We start from the raw sequence: 18,908 nt of genomic DNA on the forward strand, positions 1-18,908 counted from the left end.
ACTTGCTCCGCCACTGGTTTGTCTGACCTGTTCCACTTCTCTCTAAAGCCTAGAGATCCCAAGTCTTACACATATCCTTCCAGATTACCTCCAAGACTCACACTCATAATGGTTGGTCTATCGATGGCCAACAGGAGGGCGGCTCCTCCACCCAGGCTGGACCTCGAGATTGTCCGTAGGCAACAACAACAAGAAAAACAGCAGCAGCAGCAACAAGGTCGCACTGATCCGAACACTCCGACTGGGCCACTCACACCAAACCGACCTTTGATCGTCTCGGACCTACCAGCAGTTGCGATCCCACATGCAACAACATCAAAGCCGGCTCTGCTCACTCCATCATCAACTCGTCCATCAACACCGATACCGACATCAACACGCCCGCCTCCTGATCCAGCTACTCCTACACTGCCAGTTCCAAGAACAACATTTCACACCTCAACGCGAGTTCCATTAGTTCCATCTGTTCAGCCAGTTCCATCTGTTCAACCAGTTCCATCGGTTCAACCAGCTCCATCAGGACCGAACTTTGGCGGCAGTCTCAGTCAGCCCAGCCTTAGCCCAACAAACACGGTCTTCGTCACTCAGCCTCCTCAAACGGTCACCGTCACCGCGCCTGCCGTGGTGCCTACGTTCCCCTCTACATCACATACATCCTCTACGATCCCACTCCCCAGTGAGGCTGCCGACACAACACCGCAGCCATCCGCTTTACCGGCTAACAATGGTGTTTCTTTCACCACGGGGGCAGGAGTAGTGGTAATCGGAGTGCTGGGAGGCATAGGTGCGACCCGTCCAACATGGAATTCTCGGCGAGTGTGCTAACCTTGACAGCTTCGGCATCACTGTTAGGTATGGCCGGTACGATATTATGGCGGAAGCACAAACGCCGCAGGCGTGAAGGGGTAACACGATAATGATTCCTGTTGATTTGACGCATCACTAACTGTATCCCAGGAAAGTGGTGGGCTAATAGGAAAGTCCATGTGATGATTGGTTTTCTCATCGTCTGTGCAAGTATCGAAACATTTCTTTTGCTTCTCGACTCTTCGACATTGCATTTGAGTTCGACCAAAAAGTTGTTCTTGTGGCTTCAAATAGCTACGAGATGTATACGTCATCTTTTGTGAAGGCTACACCGTTCTCTCACTGAAGACAGATCACAACTCGATGTAGCCACAGTGCTATAACAAAAGCTGGGACGTGTTCTTTGCTGCAATTAGGCGTAATCAGCATTATCCATTAGGCTAGCGAAAATATGGAATCATTGAAGTATTTGCAGATCCGTGCATGGCCTCTTCACAGGTTCGAGTTTCCCATCAAAAAAGAACAGTGTATGTTCATCGATGTAAGATTGAAGTTGTTCCAAAATATGTGCGAAGCAAGTAATTTGCTTGATAATGTTCGTGATACGTGAATTCACCTTCATAGGCTCGAGCAAAGGATGTCAACCCGTAACTCTGACGATTTCCGCACCCCTATCTTCGTCCTGGTCTAGGAAGAATCGGTGCATATCTCGTTTGACGGGGCAGTCACACCCGCGGGCCGCGGCTGGAGATTTCCTTCGGAGCATTAGCTCTACGGCTGAATCCCACCAGCCACACAACTGGACTTAGCGCAGCCAGTGAACAGCTCTTCCTTGCACGTCATGTTTCACCCAGAAGGTGTCAATGTTGGAAGGAGAAGTAGCACGAACTACTACGGGTGACTTGACGATACATGCATCGACAACAGCTGTCATCTACTTAAAACAGCCGCCGCCTGAACTCTGATAAGACTTCAGCTACATGATCCCGTCGAGAAGGCTGCGAAGCGCAAGATATCATGCGCGACATTCAATTGGTCGCCACATCTTGAGACGAGACAAAATATTGAGCAGCGGCTGGAGCAGTACTCTTGGATAGGGTCGAAGGCAGTCGAAACGAAACGGTATTAAACTTACTCCAATAGTAACAAGAAAAATTTCAACATATCCTGTGAGTAATTGGTTCATCCACCTGGAGTTGCCACAATTGGGTTGCACACGTAGGGACTGAATTCCCAGTCGGCTTCGCACACCATCTTCCCGTGTTCAACCCACGTGGAACTCAAAGCTTGCTTCAGCCAATTGTTCTCTAAAACCATTAATAATGTGTGAATTCAGTTAGCCCCATTAGCCTCCAAGGTGTCGTCGCCCAGACTTCAAATTCCAAGCGTACGGTTGACGTTGAAGAAAAATCCACTGGTGGCGGCCCATCGCTGCTAGGATACAGGGGGTTTGCTAGCATGTGACTACGGGTCCATCCAACGGTGTTCTGGGCTCTCAATGCTCCGCCTCTCAGAGTCTATGATATCAACGATTGCGAACGACTGACCGGTGGGGTCCAGCGACTGTGCGATGCCGGTCAATCGGCGAATTGAGCGGATGGCAAAAAACAAGAACGCGAGTCGGGGATGTTTCGCACGAATCCCGGAGTTGCCAAGCGTTGCGGGGGAGAGGAAGAAGCTTGGGCGCAGCGGTGGTCAGCAGCCATCAAAATCGAAGAAGGTTCGACAACGCATAAGCCTAATGTCCAATGCGAGCTGGCCGTTTTCTTTTCGTCTTCCTTGACGGGGGCCGTAGAGGTTGCTGTCGATGTGTGTAGTGAAGATTTGATATCTTGGGGTATCGATATCCCATTCGCCTGTGATAGTTCCAGTACACCATCAAAAGTCCGCCGGTCATCGGCGGTCTTAGCTTCAGAGGCCTTCTATCGAGTACCATCTCTGTCGCAGACTACCCTGGTTTGGGAGCTAGCGTTGGTAATCAGAGAACCAGTGTCTGGTGTCGACGCGGCACCGAGGAAACAGAGTGGGGTTGAGTGACGTCGCCGAGGTTCTCGAGAAGCTTACCCCCGGTCGCTTTCTCATGCAGCCCGGTATATATAGCAAGAAGAGAGGGGTCGCGCGGGCGGTTCGGTTCGGCGAATATGAACAGTTTGCTGCATGCTTCGTTTTTCTTCACCGCAGAGAAACCACCTGAGGTTAGAGAAAAGTGAGCATACTGCGGGTTTAGTTTTAAGACAACAGCCATTCACGCACAACGTATTTCAACTGAACACAACATGGAGTGATAGCAGAAGTGGACAGGCTGGGGCTGCCGGCTCGGAGCGAACGGAATGTGGACAGACGGGGCAGAGGGACCCAGAGGTACCTCCACCCTGCTGCAACTCAATGTCACTGTTTAACTATTCCACATGGTTTCTGCTTATCATGTTCGTTTCGATTGGACAAAAGATGGTGTGTCGATCTGCTGCACATTCCCTTTCCCCAGGCTCACAGTTTCCCTCGATGGGTCCTCCCCGCACGGCATTTTGACTCGGCCCAAGCTACTGTTCCAAGCTGGTCACGCAAGTTCACGGTACTGTTGCATCTTATTGGGACTGTGAGGCTAACGGCCCAGTGTGGCAATGCCTCCGAAATCTGCTAGGGAGAGCTCTAAATCATCCCAATGTGCGCGTCATAGCAACCAGAGCACGCCCTAGCTGGCTCTTAACAGGTGGATAACAAAGGGACAATCGTTTTGTTGCCTCTCGCCTCGAGGTGAACGTCCGTGGAAGGAGAGAACAAATGGAAGGCCTTGCGGATTGACCGCAACGGGCTTGCCGCGATTGATCTAGATCGTCTCGAACACAAGGACCCTGAGAACATCGCCATCCCGTGGCTTTCCTAGCTCCCACCATTTGTCATACCAGGCCCGAGCTGCCTCCCAAGCTGCCCTCCCACGTCCCTCGCCCCCACCCGCACTAGAATCGAGTCTGGAATGGATGGCTGCTGTCACGCGTTAGTGCAAGATAATTGGGAAATAGATGTGAGCGCACAGTGGTATTCACTATGTACTCGGCTTTGGTCCATCCCGCCCAACCGCCAACAAGATTCTGGCTATTGGTCATGCAACTGGATGAGGGGTCGGGGGGCGTCGCCATGACCCTTAGCCATAAAACGCGGGGTTCTCGTCCCTGTTCCGGGTCTGTAGAGGGCGATCGACTTTCTTTTTTCCTCCCTGCTTTTGCCTTTCTTCCATCAATTGAAGACGCAAAACAGAAAACATCATTGATACCACAGCAGATTACACAAGAGAATAATCAGCAATCATGGCCGAGAGCAAGTGTCCAGCCACCCGCCTGATGAACACCGGCGGTGGTGGCACCAAGAACCGCGACTGGTGGCCCGACGCCTTGAAGCTCAACATTCTCCGCCAGCACACTCCGGTCACCAACCCATTGGGCCAGGAATTCGACTATGTTGCTGCATTCAAGACCCTCGACTACGAGGGCGTCAAGAAGGACCTCACAGCTCTGATGACCGACTCTCAGGACTGGTGGCCAGCTGACTTTGGTCACTACGGAGGTCTTTTCATTCGCATGGCGTGGCACAGCGCAGGAACATACCGTGTGCAGGACGGTCGTGGAGGTGGTGGCGAGGTAAGTTACACTCGGAGCCCGCTCCGAACCACCGCTTTGGATCAAGTTGCTAACCGAACTTCGTCGCACAGGGCCAGCAGCGATTTGCTCCTCTTAACAGCTGGCCAGACAACGTCAGTCTCGACAAAGCTCGCCGCCTATTGTGGCCTATCAAGCAAAAGTATGGCAACAAGATTTCATGGGCCGACCTCATGATCTTGGCCGGTAACGTTGCCCTCGAGTCCATGGGCTTCAAGACTGCCGGATTCTCCGGTGGTCGCCCTGACACCTGGGAGGCTGATGAGTCCGTCTACTGGGGAGGTGAGAACACATGGCTGGGTAACGATATCCGCTATGCCCACGGCCACGAGGGCAAGGACGGCCCTGGTGTTGTCGACGGATCTCAGGACACCAAGTCGGACATCCACACTCGCGAGCTTGAGGCGCCCTTGGGTGCTGCCCACATGGGTCTTATCTACGTGAACCCTGAGGGTCCCGATGGCAACCCCGATCCCGTTGCTGCCGCAAGAGATATCCGTGTCACGTTCGGTCGTATGGCCATGAACGACGAGGAGACCGTTGCCCTCATTGCTGGTGGTCACTCGTTCGGCAAGACTCACGGCGCGGCCCCCGATAGTAACGTCGCCGCCGAGCCTGAAGGCGCTCCCATTGAGCAGCAAGGTCTCGGCTGGGTGAACAAGCACGGCTCTGGCAAGGGCCCTGACACTATTACCTCCGGTCTCGAGGTCACCTGGACCGCCACTCCCACCAAGTGGAGCAACAAATACCTCGAGTACCTGTTCAAGTTCGACTGGGAGCTTACCAAGAGTCCCGCGGGCGCGAACCAGTGGGTGGCAAAGAACGCCGAGCCTATCATTCCCGATGCCTACGACCCCAACAAGAAGCACCTCCCCACCATGTTGACAACTGATTTGTCAATGCGCTTCGACCCCGAGTACGAGAAGATTTCTCGTCGCTTCCTCGAGAACCCCGACCAGTTCGCCGATGCCTTCGCCAAGGCCTGGTTCAAGCTCACCCACCGTGACATGGGTCCCCGTTCCCGCTACGTCGGCCCTGAGGTTCCCACCGAGGAGTTCATATGGCAAGACCCCATCCCTGAGGTCAACCACGCTGTCATCAACGACCAGGATGTCGGCGCCCTCAAGAAGGAGATTCTTGCCACTGGTGTTGACGGCTCTAAGCTCATCTCTACCGCCTTCGCTTCCGCATCCACTTTCCGTGGTAGCGATAAGCGTGGTGGTGCCAACGGAGCCCGCATTCGCTTGGCTCCCCAGAAGGACTGGAAGGTCAACAACCCTGGCCAGCTTAAGGAGGTCCTCTCAGTCCTCGAGAAGGTCCAGCAGAAGTTCAACAGCTCCGCCTCTGGTGGCAAGAAGGTGTCTTTGGCCGACTTAATCGTCCTTGGTGGTGTTGCCGGTGTTGAGCAAGCCGCTAAGAACGCGGGACACAACATTACCGTTCCCTTCACCCCTGGCCGTGCCGACGCGTCACAGGAACAGACCGACGTTGAGTCTGTTGGCCACCTCGAGCCTATTGCCGATGGTTTCCGCAACTACGGCAAGTCAACACGCCGCGTCAAGACCGAGAACTTCTTGGTTGACCGCGCCAACCTCCTTACCCTGACTGCTCCTGAGCTCACCGCTCTGGTCGGAGGTCTCCGTGTCTTGAACACCAACTACGACGGCTCCAAGCACGGTGTCTTCACCAGCCGTCCTGGTGCTCTGACGAACGACTTCTTCGTCAACCTCCTGGACATGGGCACCGTCTGGAAGGCCACCAGCGACCCCGACGTCTTCGAGGGCAGCGATCGCAAGAGCGGCTCCAAGAAGTGGACTGCCAGCCGCGTCGACTTGGTCTTCGGCTCTCAGGCTGAGCTCCGTGCCGTGGCTGAGATCTACGGCCAGGCCGATGGTGGCCAGAAGTTCGTGCAGGACTTCGTCAAGGTTTGGGACAAGGTCATGAACCTGGACCGCTTCGACGTTAAGAAAGGCTCGAACCTTCCAAGCCGCCTCTAGATTGACGTGTCACGATAAATTAAAAAAGTTGCTTAAGTGCGGGGCATGATGACGGTAGGTATCTTGCTCTCTGTTATGAGATTCCCGATGTAGCCTATTAAGTTTGCAAATAGGGCAATTTACTTGTGTCTTGGGCTGTAATAAATCTTTACCATTCAACATCCTGGTCCTTTGAAATTTATATCTTGCGATGTACTCTCAACTGTGTGATAACTGCTACATGCTCGCACAATCCACTGGACATTGGAGTCATCACTAGAGCTCACAAAGTCATATAAATATGTAACCAAAAACACGTCTTTTAGTGAAACAGACCATACGCACCTACGCGAAGGAGTGTAAACGATCTACGATCCATGGGCTGATCCCATCGGACCCTGCTGTTAAGTAGAAATATCGATGGTTACCAAGAGGCATCGTTCCCTCGGAATTAACCACGAGGTCAAGAACGAAACTTACGCCGATGTCGCAACGAAATTGCGGGACGGGCTTCAGGGAGGTTAATGCTGAAAACTTCTTTGGCACAAGATGATTAGCGACACTCCAATGACATACGAGAAGCTACCGTTGGCAGACTTTTCCAACCTCAAATCTATCACCGCGATCGCTCACAACGCGGGACTCGTCCTGCCTGAATCTTACTATGAGTCCAAAAGCGTCATCTCTCTCATAGCCCAGATGATGCAGGGCTCGTACGTCCCTTGTGACGGCGTCGCCCGGTTGAATGAGATGCATTGGTAGCTGCAAAAGCGCGATGACTACTTTTGTTTCCGGACAGTGATGCCAAGATTAGAGGACAAGGGCAAGACTACGGGAGCAACCATTTACCTCTCTCCCTTTCCGACGACAATGTTCTCCTTGACAGTTCCTGATCATCACCTGTTCTCTCATCCGCTTTGCTCAAGCGCCCGCTTAAAAGTCCTGAACCCATCACCATCACTTCGTCGCCTTCCGCAAGCCCATCTTTGATAGTGATGTCCCAGACAAAGCACGGAAGCAGCTAGACAAGCGCAAATGACTGAGCGATGACATCATCCATTTCTTCGTGGGTGTTGTCGTTGCGTATGCCCAGAGCCCGAGATACTACGCTGGCGAAACACACCTTGTCAAACCTGATCACTCGTTGCCATCACTCCCAAGGCGTAAAGCCGCTGGCTGAGACGCCATGCTGCTGCCGCTCTTTTTCGACGGAGACCACTGGACGCTGGTCAAGATCCTGTTGAGCGACAAAACTGTATTTCTCGGCTGTGATCCACTTCTCAGCCAACAGTGTGGCCGGGAAGCTCGTCGCATTTGTCAGTGGGCCGAGGCCAACTTCCCACCGTTAAACTTTTCTCTTCCAGTAAGTCTAATTTCACCTTCATCTCACAGTTGGATACCCAGGTGGATAAAATCCCCGGAACGGGCGGGCCCGAACCTGTCACCAGGCCAGAACCGCAAATATATGATACCCAGGAACTCCACGATAGTCGCGCAAACTCTCAGGAACAGTGTCGCTTGCCATACAGTTGATTTCGACACCCACCCCCCACTGCCAGTTTGAATGCATACAAGCGTTTTAAACTACATGGAGGGTACCGCGGAGGTTCAGGCAAGCCTCAGTAACGCTCGTCGTCGCACTAATCTGTAAGAATGGCTGCCGAATATCTTAGACGACGCTGTGAAACACCCGGACCTACCAGCCGATCCAAACCTGACAGCCACACAGGTGAACATGCGGTATAATGCAACGAGTATGCTGGCGAGACTTGGTGGCGGGGAGGACCAAAATGTGTTGGTGTAGCGTCTAGACTCTGTTATAACTTACCTATGCCGAAGGAGCTCGGTCTGTGGTGAAGCAGACAAAGGCAAATGTTGCGTTAAAGGAGCAGTAGGTTAGTCTGAGTGGAGATGTCGGGACTATCTTGGAGGAAGCTCATGACCACCAACATTTTATTTTAGTATTTGTTGCCAATCACGCAGACATTTCTTCTGTTTCCGTAAGGAAATAGAGGGTTGCCGAATAACTGATCATCACATGCGCACAAGCGGCTATCACTCGTCAGACTACTGGCTTGTTCTTCCAGTACTCATTAGATTTTGGCTTAGGGTCATTTCATTTCACGAGCTTCGCCCTAGTCGTTATCAATACCTCAAACAAATGCGAACTCGTACATTCGCTGGTCCATTCTCGTCTCAGGACAGACAGACCACCCATAGCTATGCATGCTGCAACGTCCTGGTTGGTTAAAGCATATTCGGATCTAAATGCTCTTGAACCACGGAAGGATTCGTTGGTGAGCTTGGCGGCAAATGATCGATTGCCGTCATCCACATTGCAATGGGACTCTTGTCGCGCGATTGTCAAAAGGTAGGCTTCACACACAGTAAGTCTCCAATAAATGTATTTTGACTTCTCCCTGGGCGACTATTCCATTCGTCATCGCGCATCCCAAGCGTGTTCGCATGTGACTGAGTTTTTTCTTCGCAGAAAATAAAGAATACCAGGACGAATTTCTTCTAGACCTTTGAGAACCGTGATGGCCAATAACTAAGGCCTCATTAGGCAGTCAAATTAGCATTCAAGTCATCTTACATCTTGGCAAATGCAGCTAAGTCTTGGATCTGATGTCATATGTACTTACAAAAGTAAGTATCAATACGTTTCTGACCGTTTATTCGAAATCAATGTGGGGAAACATCAGTTGCCAAGCACGATATAATTGCGCTAAATACGTCACATTACAATTAGCTACAGTCTATGGCAACATGGTCAATGATGCGATCGACAGGCAGGGTACCGACTCAGCTCATTCACATATAAACACAAAGTTTTATCCGTCCTTGCTTTGTGGGAAGCAGCGACCTATTGAATATTTTGCCATGATGAAGTTTACCAGTCACCTCCTCACAGTGTCTTCTTCAATCTACTTTGGTTTCCCTGTTGTGGCCCAAACCAACAACGATAGCTCCGATAACCGATGCCCGCGAATTGTTGAAGATCTAAACGAGGGCGATGGTGCGTTCAACGCTACTGGCACAACAATCCTCTCCCTTCCTGAGCAAGACGATTGGCACTTATCGATGACATTTCACTTTCGCCTTGCCAGAAACACGACTGCCGTTAAGGATGTCTCCTCTTGGGGCGACCATGCCGCATTTCTTAGTGTGCCGGAATCACTTCTTAAAACGACAAGCAGCCAAGAGATTGAACTTTGCTACTACGAGATGGACGCTTTGAATGCGACTTCAGATTCAACTTCAGCAGAAAGTAACGACATTGACGCGAGCTGCGATGGGATATTGAGTGAGGAGTGTCAGAAAGCGTTAAGAGACGCACCACGGCCACGTGACGGGGACTGCCCCAACCTCGATGTCGAGGAAGCCTGCGACCGGCCGATACGGCTATGGACAAGTATGTCTTTTTGTTGACTAACCACGATCCGGCATGAGTAACTCAAGAGTACTAACATCGCACGGCAGGCAAACCATTCAATCTCTCCCAGCAAGACTGCACATTGAATGGCCTGCCAGGAGTAGATCTCCCGGGGGACTATCAGACCCAGATGGTAATGTGGCAAGGGAAGTCTCTTCCTGTTGCAGAGGAAGCTTTCCTTGATTCATACGACTTGCTTGTCCGACAACCAGTTCCCATCGTTATCACCGCTCGGATTCCAGGAGAAAATCAATATAGCGCCGCAGAGATTGCCTGCCTAGCTACCAAGGACATCTCCGAAGGTAGCCGCGTTCCGCAGAGCGAGTTTCCACCGAGCAGCGCGACTTATCCAGATGTTAAAAGAGCATTGATTTATGTGGTAGTCCTGTCGTGTTTGACCTGTTATATCTTGGCGTTGTAGTCGTCGAGAGGGCATAAGCATTAAGTTTTACTTTCAGTCTTCATAAGGCGGTGCGTGCAATAGATATCCCACTAAGTGCGGAATTGATCAGCGGAACCCCGATACGGTCGCGGTGGAGTGCCGGAGTACTGTATTGCGGCTTGGCTTGGAGCCCATGTAGAAGAGCTCCAACAAACGCACTACTTATGGATACGCGAGCAACAAACTGCAACCGAATTTCGCACTTAAAGCCTCACGGCCCCAATTGCCAAATATCTTGAGGCCAGCCGACCAACAAGCAGGCAAACAACGCCAATCATTCCATTCTCGTTTCATCCGCCATCTCGTGTGCTTGCCTCTCCTCTTCGTTTGTCGAATCACCTGCTATGGCGGCCCCTCGATACGGCTTCGGTTCGTCTACGAGGCATGCATCTGTCATCGACTTCATCGCCACCTCCCCCTTCGAAATATGCGCCCTTGTCTTCGCTCAACTCGATAACTGCCATCTCAAAGCTCTACGGTTAACTTGCAAAAAGCTCGCCCACCTCGTTAGTCCCCATCTCCGTTTCAACCGCGTCTTCATATCCGCTAGTCTCCTGGATGTGCAAGTATTTCGTGCTATCGCAGAACACGATATCTTCCGCCGCAATGTCCGGGAGATCGTCTGGGACGATGCTCGTTATGAGAAGACACCGCCCGATTTCGTGACGTTCGAGGGCGAGTACGACGACGAATGCGTGTACGCGGATGAATACCCAGACGACCTGGAAGAAGAAGTTGATAACGATGGACCAAAAAAAATCCCACGTAGTGTTCCGATCTGGTTCTTTATACGTTGCAAAGAGAACATTGAGTACCTAGAGGAAAGGCGAGATAACGACGTCAAAACCTTACCGCAGCACGTTGAGACCTTTCAGCAGCTTGACGCCCTGCTACCTCTTGACGTCGCCTACGCCTACTACCAAGAGCTACTTAAGAAACAAGAACAAGTACTTTCTACATCGGCTGATATAGCTGCTTTGGAATGGGCGCTTGAGAAAGATAGATTCCCCTTTCTAAATAGGATCACTCTAACGCCCGCCGCGCACGGTATTCTATTTAAGCCGCTATACCCGACCCCCGCTATCCGCGCTCTTCCGTACGGCTTCAATTACCCGCTCCCTCGCAGCTGGCCAGCTTCTAAGGACGAGGAAGGAGCCGGCTACGAGACGTGGGAGCGCGAGGACGCGAAGGATAAATGGCGCGGATTCCGCCATGTCGTCCGCATCGTCGCCCAGCAGCGGAGCGCGACCTCGAAGATCACGAAGCTGATTTTCGACGGCAATCAAATCCACTCGGGGCTCACGTGCGGCATCCTCCATGCACCGGAGCCATGCGTTGAGTACGACCACCTCGCCGCCGTGATCAAGAAGCCAGGCTTCACCACGCTCAGTCTCAACCTCATGATCTGCGGAGCGGAGAACAACAACTACCTGGCCTTCCGTAATGGACGCCTGAAGCAGATGTTAGAGGCCGACTTACAACGCTTCACACTAGAGACTATGAGGACGGGAGCCTCGGACAGGAGCCACAGCCTCCAAACGCTACGAGGGATCACTTTATCCCCCTGCGATCAATATTTCCTGTAGAGGCATGGAAGAACCTAGCGCACTTAGGGCTGTCGCGCTTCCTTGTCAAGCAGCAAGACCTACTCGACTTTCTCGCCGTACTACCGCAAACCCTGCACTCTGTAGAACTCAGCTTTCTGATGTTCATGGGGAATAATGGTGACTACAGAGAGCTGCTCTTTCATATCCGCGATGATCTGGGCTGGCAGGGGCGTGCTATAAGACCTCGGTTGCTCATTCGAGATTGGATAGATCGTATTCTGGGAGGGCGCGCAATCTGGCTAGAGAATGAGTTACAGGAGTTTCTTTACGACGAAGGCGGCAACCCGTACGTTCGACGGCAAGCTGTGATAACGGGAGGCCGGTCGGGCGAGGGTCCGGCGAAGCCCATTGTGCAAGATGGTTTTGGAATGCAGAGGGACGACTTCGAGCCTAGGTTTGAGCGTCCCTTTGTGTCAGAAAGACAACTCGTTCGGTCGGGCATTCTCGAGAATCGGTTTGGGGAGTACTTAGACTTGTTTCCTTGAGTGTGTTGAATCAACAAAATGCGATGGCCTGTATTCTTTAATGCATCAAGAATTCTATTTTGATCCAAACGTTCTCATGAGATGTACAGCGTAATTCAGATGCAGCGTTGCTGACGGGACTCTCTAGTTTCCCTCCACCTCTGATAAACTACAGAAACTCGTGGCAGCCGCACAGAAAAGAAGGGTTGAGGGAGTGAATCATTTTTTAACATAGTAATCCAGACTTGAGCCACTCCAACACAATCATACACATTTGCCTGGAGCCCATAACATTCAGTCTTGACAGCAGGATTCCTTGTGTAGAGCAATTTCCCGGGCATCAGAAATCGCCCAGCACCCGCCGCCCGGCTGAAGGAGGTAAAAGTTCACGCATTTCGTAATTATGACCTCTTTCACGGGGATCTGCGACCGAATCAATGAAGAAGAGCAACTTTTCCTAGTGTTCCTCTTCTGATGGGGAACTAAAATCCAACCTGGCCAGTCACGTATGAATTTTGGCCAAGCGCCGCGGCTGCAATACGTGCATCTTTTCGACGTTCAAGGCAAGCATCGCATTAAATTAGGGTGTTAATCATCACATGAGTGATTCTGAGATCAAATGATAAATGTATTCTGTCTGGGTTACTAAGTTTTATCTTCAGTGCTTTTCGGCGCAAGATTAGGCGTTCTGCACCACCAGTCGCGTCGAAGACGTAGCTGGACCCGGCTTGAATTATGGCAAACATGATAGAGAACGCGTCTTTCGGAAAGATTCACGTGAGAGAAAGGGTAAATCAATCCGCCATTGAAGATTCTTGATGGGCCAGCCAGCCTTTTATTCGAACTTTTAATGCGTTAAAGTGAGCCAAAACTGTCGAAGCAAGATTGCGTCTATCATCATTGTGGGGTTGCAGCACATCATCCCGCGATCGCCCTGTGACCGTCTTCGCTACTCGATGTCAACGACCCATCGTAGCATTGGATGTGATTACGTTGGCTCTACTTACCGATATCGCATGCTGTTATCGCCGTTTCTTCACTTCCACCCTGGCCACTTCTTCCTTCGCGTCTTGTCCCTCCACTTTTCACCAGTTCGGTCCCCAACTTCACAAGCTTGTGGTGCATCAGAAAGATTGCAATTCTCTTGGGTTCTATTGCGCAATGGCTCATCTGAAATTTTGAAGACAATAAGACTGGCCCAAACGGGTCCAAAAATGAAAGATATATCACAAGCACGAGCCTCCGCTTACTTTTGACTTGGTCAACCAAGTGATTTCGAGTACTTCACCCAAAGCTGTCAGACCATCATGGCATCGGCTTTGAAAGAGTCCGTCCCGCGGGACAAATGGTGGAAAATCAAATGGTTTTCTGACGACGACACCCCGGAGGAGCGCCGTCTCATCACTAAAATCGACATGTTCCTGGTCCCGTACTCTGTCCTAGGGTATTGGGTCAAGTACATCGACCAGTCTAACTTGAATAATGCCTATGTGGCTGGCATGAAAGAAGACCTTGGGTTCTACGGGAATGAGCTCGTACAACTTCAAACCATTTTTACCCTTGGCTCAGTGCTTGGACAAATCCCCTTTTTGTAAGCCCTTCTGAGGAGTTGAATATTCTGGTACCAGCGCTGATAGAGCCTGCAGATTCATCATGACATATGTTCCTATACAGTATCTGGTGCCGATCTGCGACGTCCTGTGGGGAGTGTTCACTCTTCTTCAGTATCGCGTCAACTCCTACGCAGAGTTGGCGGCGTATCGTTTCATGGTAGGCTGGTTTGAAGCCGCCTTCTTCCCCGCTATGCACTACGTTTTCGGTATGTCTGGGCTGTTCATCGACCGTATAGCTGCTCATTTAAAATCAGGTTCTTGGTATAGAGGCCACGAGATTGCTCGCCGTGGTGGCCATTTTCTACACAGGCTTAGCTGCTGGCACTCTGACTGCAGGCTTGATCCAAGCGGGCGCATCAACTTCTTTGGAGGGAGTTCGCGGTGAGACCACGTTTAAAAAACTTAGAACCGCTTAAATCAGGTTATTAACTTCGGTATACAGGCATGGAAGGATGGCGCTGGATGTACATCATCTGTGCCTTGATCACAATTCCTGTAGGCATCTTGGGCTACTTCGTCATCCCAGGAACAGTCGATCAGCCCAATAAATGGTGCGTCAACGAAAATGATCTTCGAGTTGCTCGAGAGCGCCTCGAGAAGCACGGGCATGTGCTACACGGCAAGATGAAATTTGGTCATATCAAGCGCACCATTTTGGGGTTCCGTTTCTGGCTGGTTATCACGACAGACGTTCTTTTCTGGAATGCCGGTATCCACAAGAACACCGGATCTTATCTCCTCTGGATCAAAAGTCTCGGTAGATACAGTGCAGCAAAGGTCAACGAGCTCGGCACAATTTCGCCGGCGTTGGGTATTGCCTACACGCTTATCGCCTGTTTCGCTTCGGACCTCTTCCTCGGACCAGCATGGGCCATCACTATCTGCTCCTTTTTGAACGCTGTGGGACTAGTCTTGTTGACTATATGGACAGTTCCTGAAGCAGGCTTGTGGTTTGGGTTCGCAACTATGTATTGGTCTAACGCCCTGTCGTCCGTCTTCCACGGGTGGGTCAACAATTTACTGCGAGACAGTCCCGAGGAGCGAAGCTTCACCTTGGTGCTCATCAATCTGTTGTCTCAGAGTTCAACGGCATGGACGCCCTTGCTAACATTTCCGACGGTCGAGTCTCCAAGATACAGAAAGGGTTTCTCTTTTTGCCTTGGGTGCGCTGTCGCGCTGATCTTATTCACGCGGATTATGCACTATTACCTGAAGAGAGATAAGAGACAAGACACCAGTCCATCTGATGAGGAGACAGATGGGCAACAAGAAACTGAATTGGTCTCTTCGGCCAAGGAAGGGACCCAGCAGTCTGGTATACCTGTGGCTGAGAAAGGTCCTGGACGCACGTCTATCAGCCACGAAACCTCTAAGATAGGGGGTAGATAGTGACGTAGAAGTATTTGGCCTTTTTAATGGTGCTTGCAGGAGCTATGGTCAAGGAAGAAACCCACGCGATGAGAAATGGTTTCTCACATAGAAACGGAACACTGGTGGGTGGGCATCATATTACCTAAACAGAATTTGCTCACACTGTCATTCACTAAATTGATAATACTTTAAAATACGTTTGAAGTATAGTGTTCCTGGTAGCCCGTGGCGGGGACATAAATTCTGAAGTTTGACTTGTCTGAGGTCTAAACACTAAATGACCGAATCCCTCAACTCCGCAATCATTCCGCCCACTGATAAATTTGCCTCTGCATGTGGTCTGAATGACCCCAGCATCTCACATCACGCCAGATTCGTGGAATTGAAAGCGTTGTTATGCTTGAGCATTAAGCTTTTACACGAAGATCCACCGATCATGGATCTGAAGATCTATCGGGGTGATGAGCGGAGTTCTGCGGACCTGTGCGGAAATGAGAGAGTCTACTACTTGTGGTTGCGTACCTTAGGTTCGGATGAGCTCGCGTGAGCATCTACATCTATCCCACGATCTTGGAGATTGGCGTGGTACTTGCGGGGCTTCTTTACATGGAACCCCTGAAAGAGTGACGGAGCGATGGTAATAGATCTTTGACACTGCGACGACCCAGTACCACAATCGGGTACGGAAGCACAGCGGTCTCTTCGCAGATCGCCAACACGCGTGCGTCTAGAGCGCGACTGACCAGTTCGAGCGGCGTTTTGAGTTCAAACCATGCGAGTGGATTTCAGTACTTAAGATCAGCAAAAGACTTTGGTATTTCTCCGAGTACAAAATTCGCTATTAGCTAGGAAACAAATGTCGATCGATATTCGTATGAGCTGTTCAGATACAACCCCGCATGCCGTGTACTGCAGTCCAACGTATGTAGAAAAGAAGCCATGCCGGGCTCACGCTGAAAGGTCCGTATTGCAGAGTCCCAGCGGCTCTGTGGCAAATTCATGGCCCTCCCACATGAACACTCCCCAGCCTTCCCAGCCGGTGACGACCTTATCGTTTGGCAAAGGGTCGCAGCTCCCCGGATTAATACCTATGCGGAACTGGAAGGGCTGAGGGTCGCTACCAAAGGTGATGTTCGTTAATGCTTGAAGGTTGCCGTTTTCGTCATTGAAGGTTGCAGAGGAGCACTTCGTTCCGGGCTGAAAGTTGCCAGAGAGACCACATCGAACGATCTGTGCAGGCTCGTCCCATGTGAGCCATAGCGTATCATAGTTGTAGTTCCTATTGCCGTATCCGGTGTCTTGCAAGCTGTTTCCCCAGCTGTCTCTCCAGCAGCAGTTACCAGCCATCGCATGGACGACGAAGAGGCCCATTAGGAGGAGTCGGGGAAGTGGTGATGTCGGCATCGTAAGAAGGCGCTGGAAATAACGGTTGCGAGAGTTAAATTGCCGTTTTTCTTTTGAATTCGTTATGGTTGATCGATCGTACTCAGTTGTATGTCAATTGGATCAGAAAGTGACTGAGAAAGGAACGTCGGACAGAGGAACGTCAGCAAAACCTGTTGCGTTAAATAAAATGCGTCGCAAGAGGCGGCCAAGAGTTCAAGAGCCATGATAAAATAGACTCAGCAGTCAGGAGTTAGTCCTCATCTACCTTAATCGGACATAATATAGAGGCTGACAGGTGCCCTGACTCACGCGCAACGCACCTCATTCTAGGCGGACATAAAGACCGAGACGCTGACTTGCGCCCTGACTCACACGCAACATTCACTATGCGAATAATACCACCACCTGAGATGAACACTATCATCATTCGCTATATGCCATGCTGTTATTGTTAAAGATGCCTAACGACCAACCAACGAGAAGCTCCCACCGGCAACCCCGAAGTTTCTACAGGGATCATCCTTCAAGGGGAGCTTAAAGGGAACGGAGTGAAACCGAAGATAGGGCTTAGGCACACCCAACAAATGTTGCCATATCTACAGCAACTGTAAGTAAACCTGGTAGAGTGCTAGAAATGTGACCAAGGTAGAATGGTAACTAATTAGGGAACAAGGCGCGAATGTGATGAAGTCATGTCGATATAGCTCAGATTCGGGACGCATCCGCCCAATACATTCACATCTGGGGGCTGCTAAGTCATGCACACAAAGCAACGAGTTGAACGAGATGGTATGTCCATTCTTACTGCAGCAGCAGCCACTGCACATTGGGCGATGATGGACTTGCACAGTCCAGGGCTGATCCTTCTCTGTGAACCCCATCCCCACAACCATAGCCACCACGCTGAGGGTTCGTGCGATCATCTCCCGACTCGGTCTCCCTGTCTCTGACAAGTAACACTCGTCTAAGCGGCAACGCATATACAACCCCAAATGTCTACCCTAGGGATTCCCCCGCTCGCTTCGCTCGCAAAGTTTGTCTGCCTATCGCCTGCGATGGACCGTCGTATTTCCAGCCCTACATCAGTCAAGTGTCCACAACCCCGTTCCATTCGAGTAGTTTACGAATTTGAGGCTTCATTGTTTTCTGCGGAAGAAGGTAATGCATGGCATTTCATCCTTTAACAAAGTCGAGACAAGTGGCTAGTCGTCTTGTTCTGAGCTCACAACCGGGAGCGAGACCGAGTTCCAACATGCATAACCTTAGTAGTAGTTTCAACTACATAAACATGGTTCTGGGCCTCATTTAAACTTGTCTTATGAGTGATTGATAGTCAGAGGTGAGCTCCTGACGCGTAGACGGCCAGCGCCGAAACGGTATTCCCGGAGCGGCAAGAACCAGACCCGGCATCTCCGCAGGAACGAATAGCAAGGATAGAGTCACGGATCCGTGCACACTTGTGATCAAAAGAGATCTCCTCAAATTCAGCTAATGTCAACCCACAGAAAGACTGATTACAGCCCGCCATTTGTCCAACTAGGTACTAGTCAGCTGCCAGTCGTCACACGACACACCAGAGTTGCACAGAGTTGTTGTGCACCTCCACCCGAACTGTTGGTCGGAGCGCAAGTGCGATGCAGCGTCGAGGGCGATATCAGTGACGAGTCGCACGATTGGGCCCACCGAGCAGGCTTAAGCTCTCGCTGCTCTTTAAGTAGAGGGGCAAGGCCACCAATAGAACGGCAGTTATCGTGTGTTTTCACATGGTTCGTATCTGAATGCTGTGTTTTCTCAGGCTAGACATGTGGGTCTCATTTGACTTCCTTGTACAAGCTGATACCACACTCTGCCTGGACTGCTTATATTCACACACACACACACACACACACACGCACACACGTCCTAAACAAAGCTGGCCCTTCAGTGTATATGAAATGACGCGGTACTAACGCAGGGGAATACTCGGAAACTGATGGTCACGAGTTGTTTTCACTCGCGACCTGCCGAACCATTATCAAAGATTAGGAGCAAATACAACACCGACAGCCTCAATAAGGAGCTTCCTATACCTCCTTGAGGCGGCGGGTGATCTGGCTACACCCGAGCGACATAATGCCATCATAGAGATAAATTTTCTTTTAACTGAACAGGGA

The 18,908-nt window shown here is 51.0% G+C and overlaps 4 protein-coding genes across 4 annotated transcripts; 3 read left to right on the forward strand and 1 right to left on the reverse strand.

The window, feature by feature from the left end:
• Positions 1–4,112: 4,112 nt before the first annotated feature.
• katG (Catalase-peroxidase) lies at positions 4,113–6,457 on the forward strand (the record flags this gene model as incomplete). Its single annotated transcript, XM_037320548.1, has 2 exons — positions 4,113–4,442; positions 4,514–6,457. 2 exons carry the CDS (start codon positions 4,113–4,115, stop codon positions 6,455–6,457), a joined length of 2,274 nt encoding a protein of 757 aa, XP_037181925.1.
• Positions 6,458–10,658: 4,201 nt separating this feature from the next.
• On the forward strand, positions 10,659–12,406 carry CGCA056_v005296 (uncharacterized protein; the record flags this gene model as incomplete). Its single annotated transcript, XM_037320549.1, has 2 exons — positions 10,659–11,776; positions 11,809–12,406. 2 exons carry the CDS (start codon positions 10,659–10,661, stop codon positions 12,404–12,406), a joined length of 1,716 nt encoding a protein of 571 aa, XP_037181928.1.
• A 1,286-nt stretch (positions 12,407–13,692) lies between these two features.
• Positions 13,693–15,376, forward strand: SEO1-5 (putative transporter SEO1; the record flags this gene model as incomplete). Its single annotated transcript, XM_037320550.1, has 5 exons — positions 13,693–13,976; positions 14,032–14,204; positions 14,266–14,379; positions 14,441–14,898; positions 15,257–15,376. 5 exons carry the CDS (start codon positions 13,693–13,695, stop codon positions 15,374–15,376), a joined length of 1,149 nt encoding a protein of 382 aa, XP_037181927.1.
• A 941-nt stretch (positions 15,377–16,317) lies between these two features.
• On the reverse strand, positions 16,318–16,773 carry CGCA056_v005298 (uncharacterized protein; the record flags this gene model as incomplete). Its single annotated transcript, XM_037320551.1, has 1 exon — positions 16,318–16,773. One exon carries the CDS (start codon positions 16,771–16,773, stop codon positions 16,318–16,320), a length of 456 nt encoding a protein of 151 aa, XP_037181930.1.
• Between the last annotated feature and the right edge of the window lie 2,135 nt (positions 16,774–18,908).

This window comes from Colletotrichum aenigma (genome assembly GCF_013390185.1).
Source record: "Colletotrichum aenigma strain Cg56 chromosome Unknown KSG_Cg56_contig03, whole genome shotgun sequence".
NCBI classification, from domain to species: Eukaryota; Fungi; Ascomycota; class Sordariomycetes; order Glomerellales; family Glomerellaceae; genus Colletotrichum; species Colletotrichum aenigma.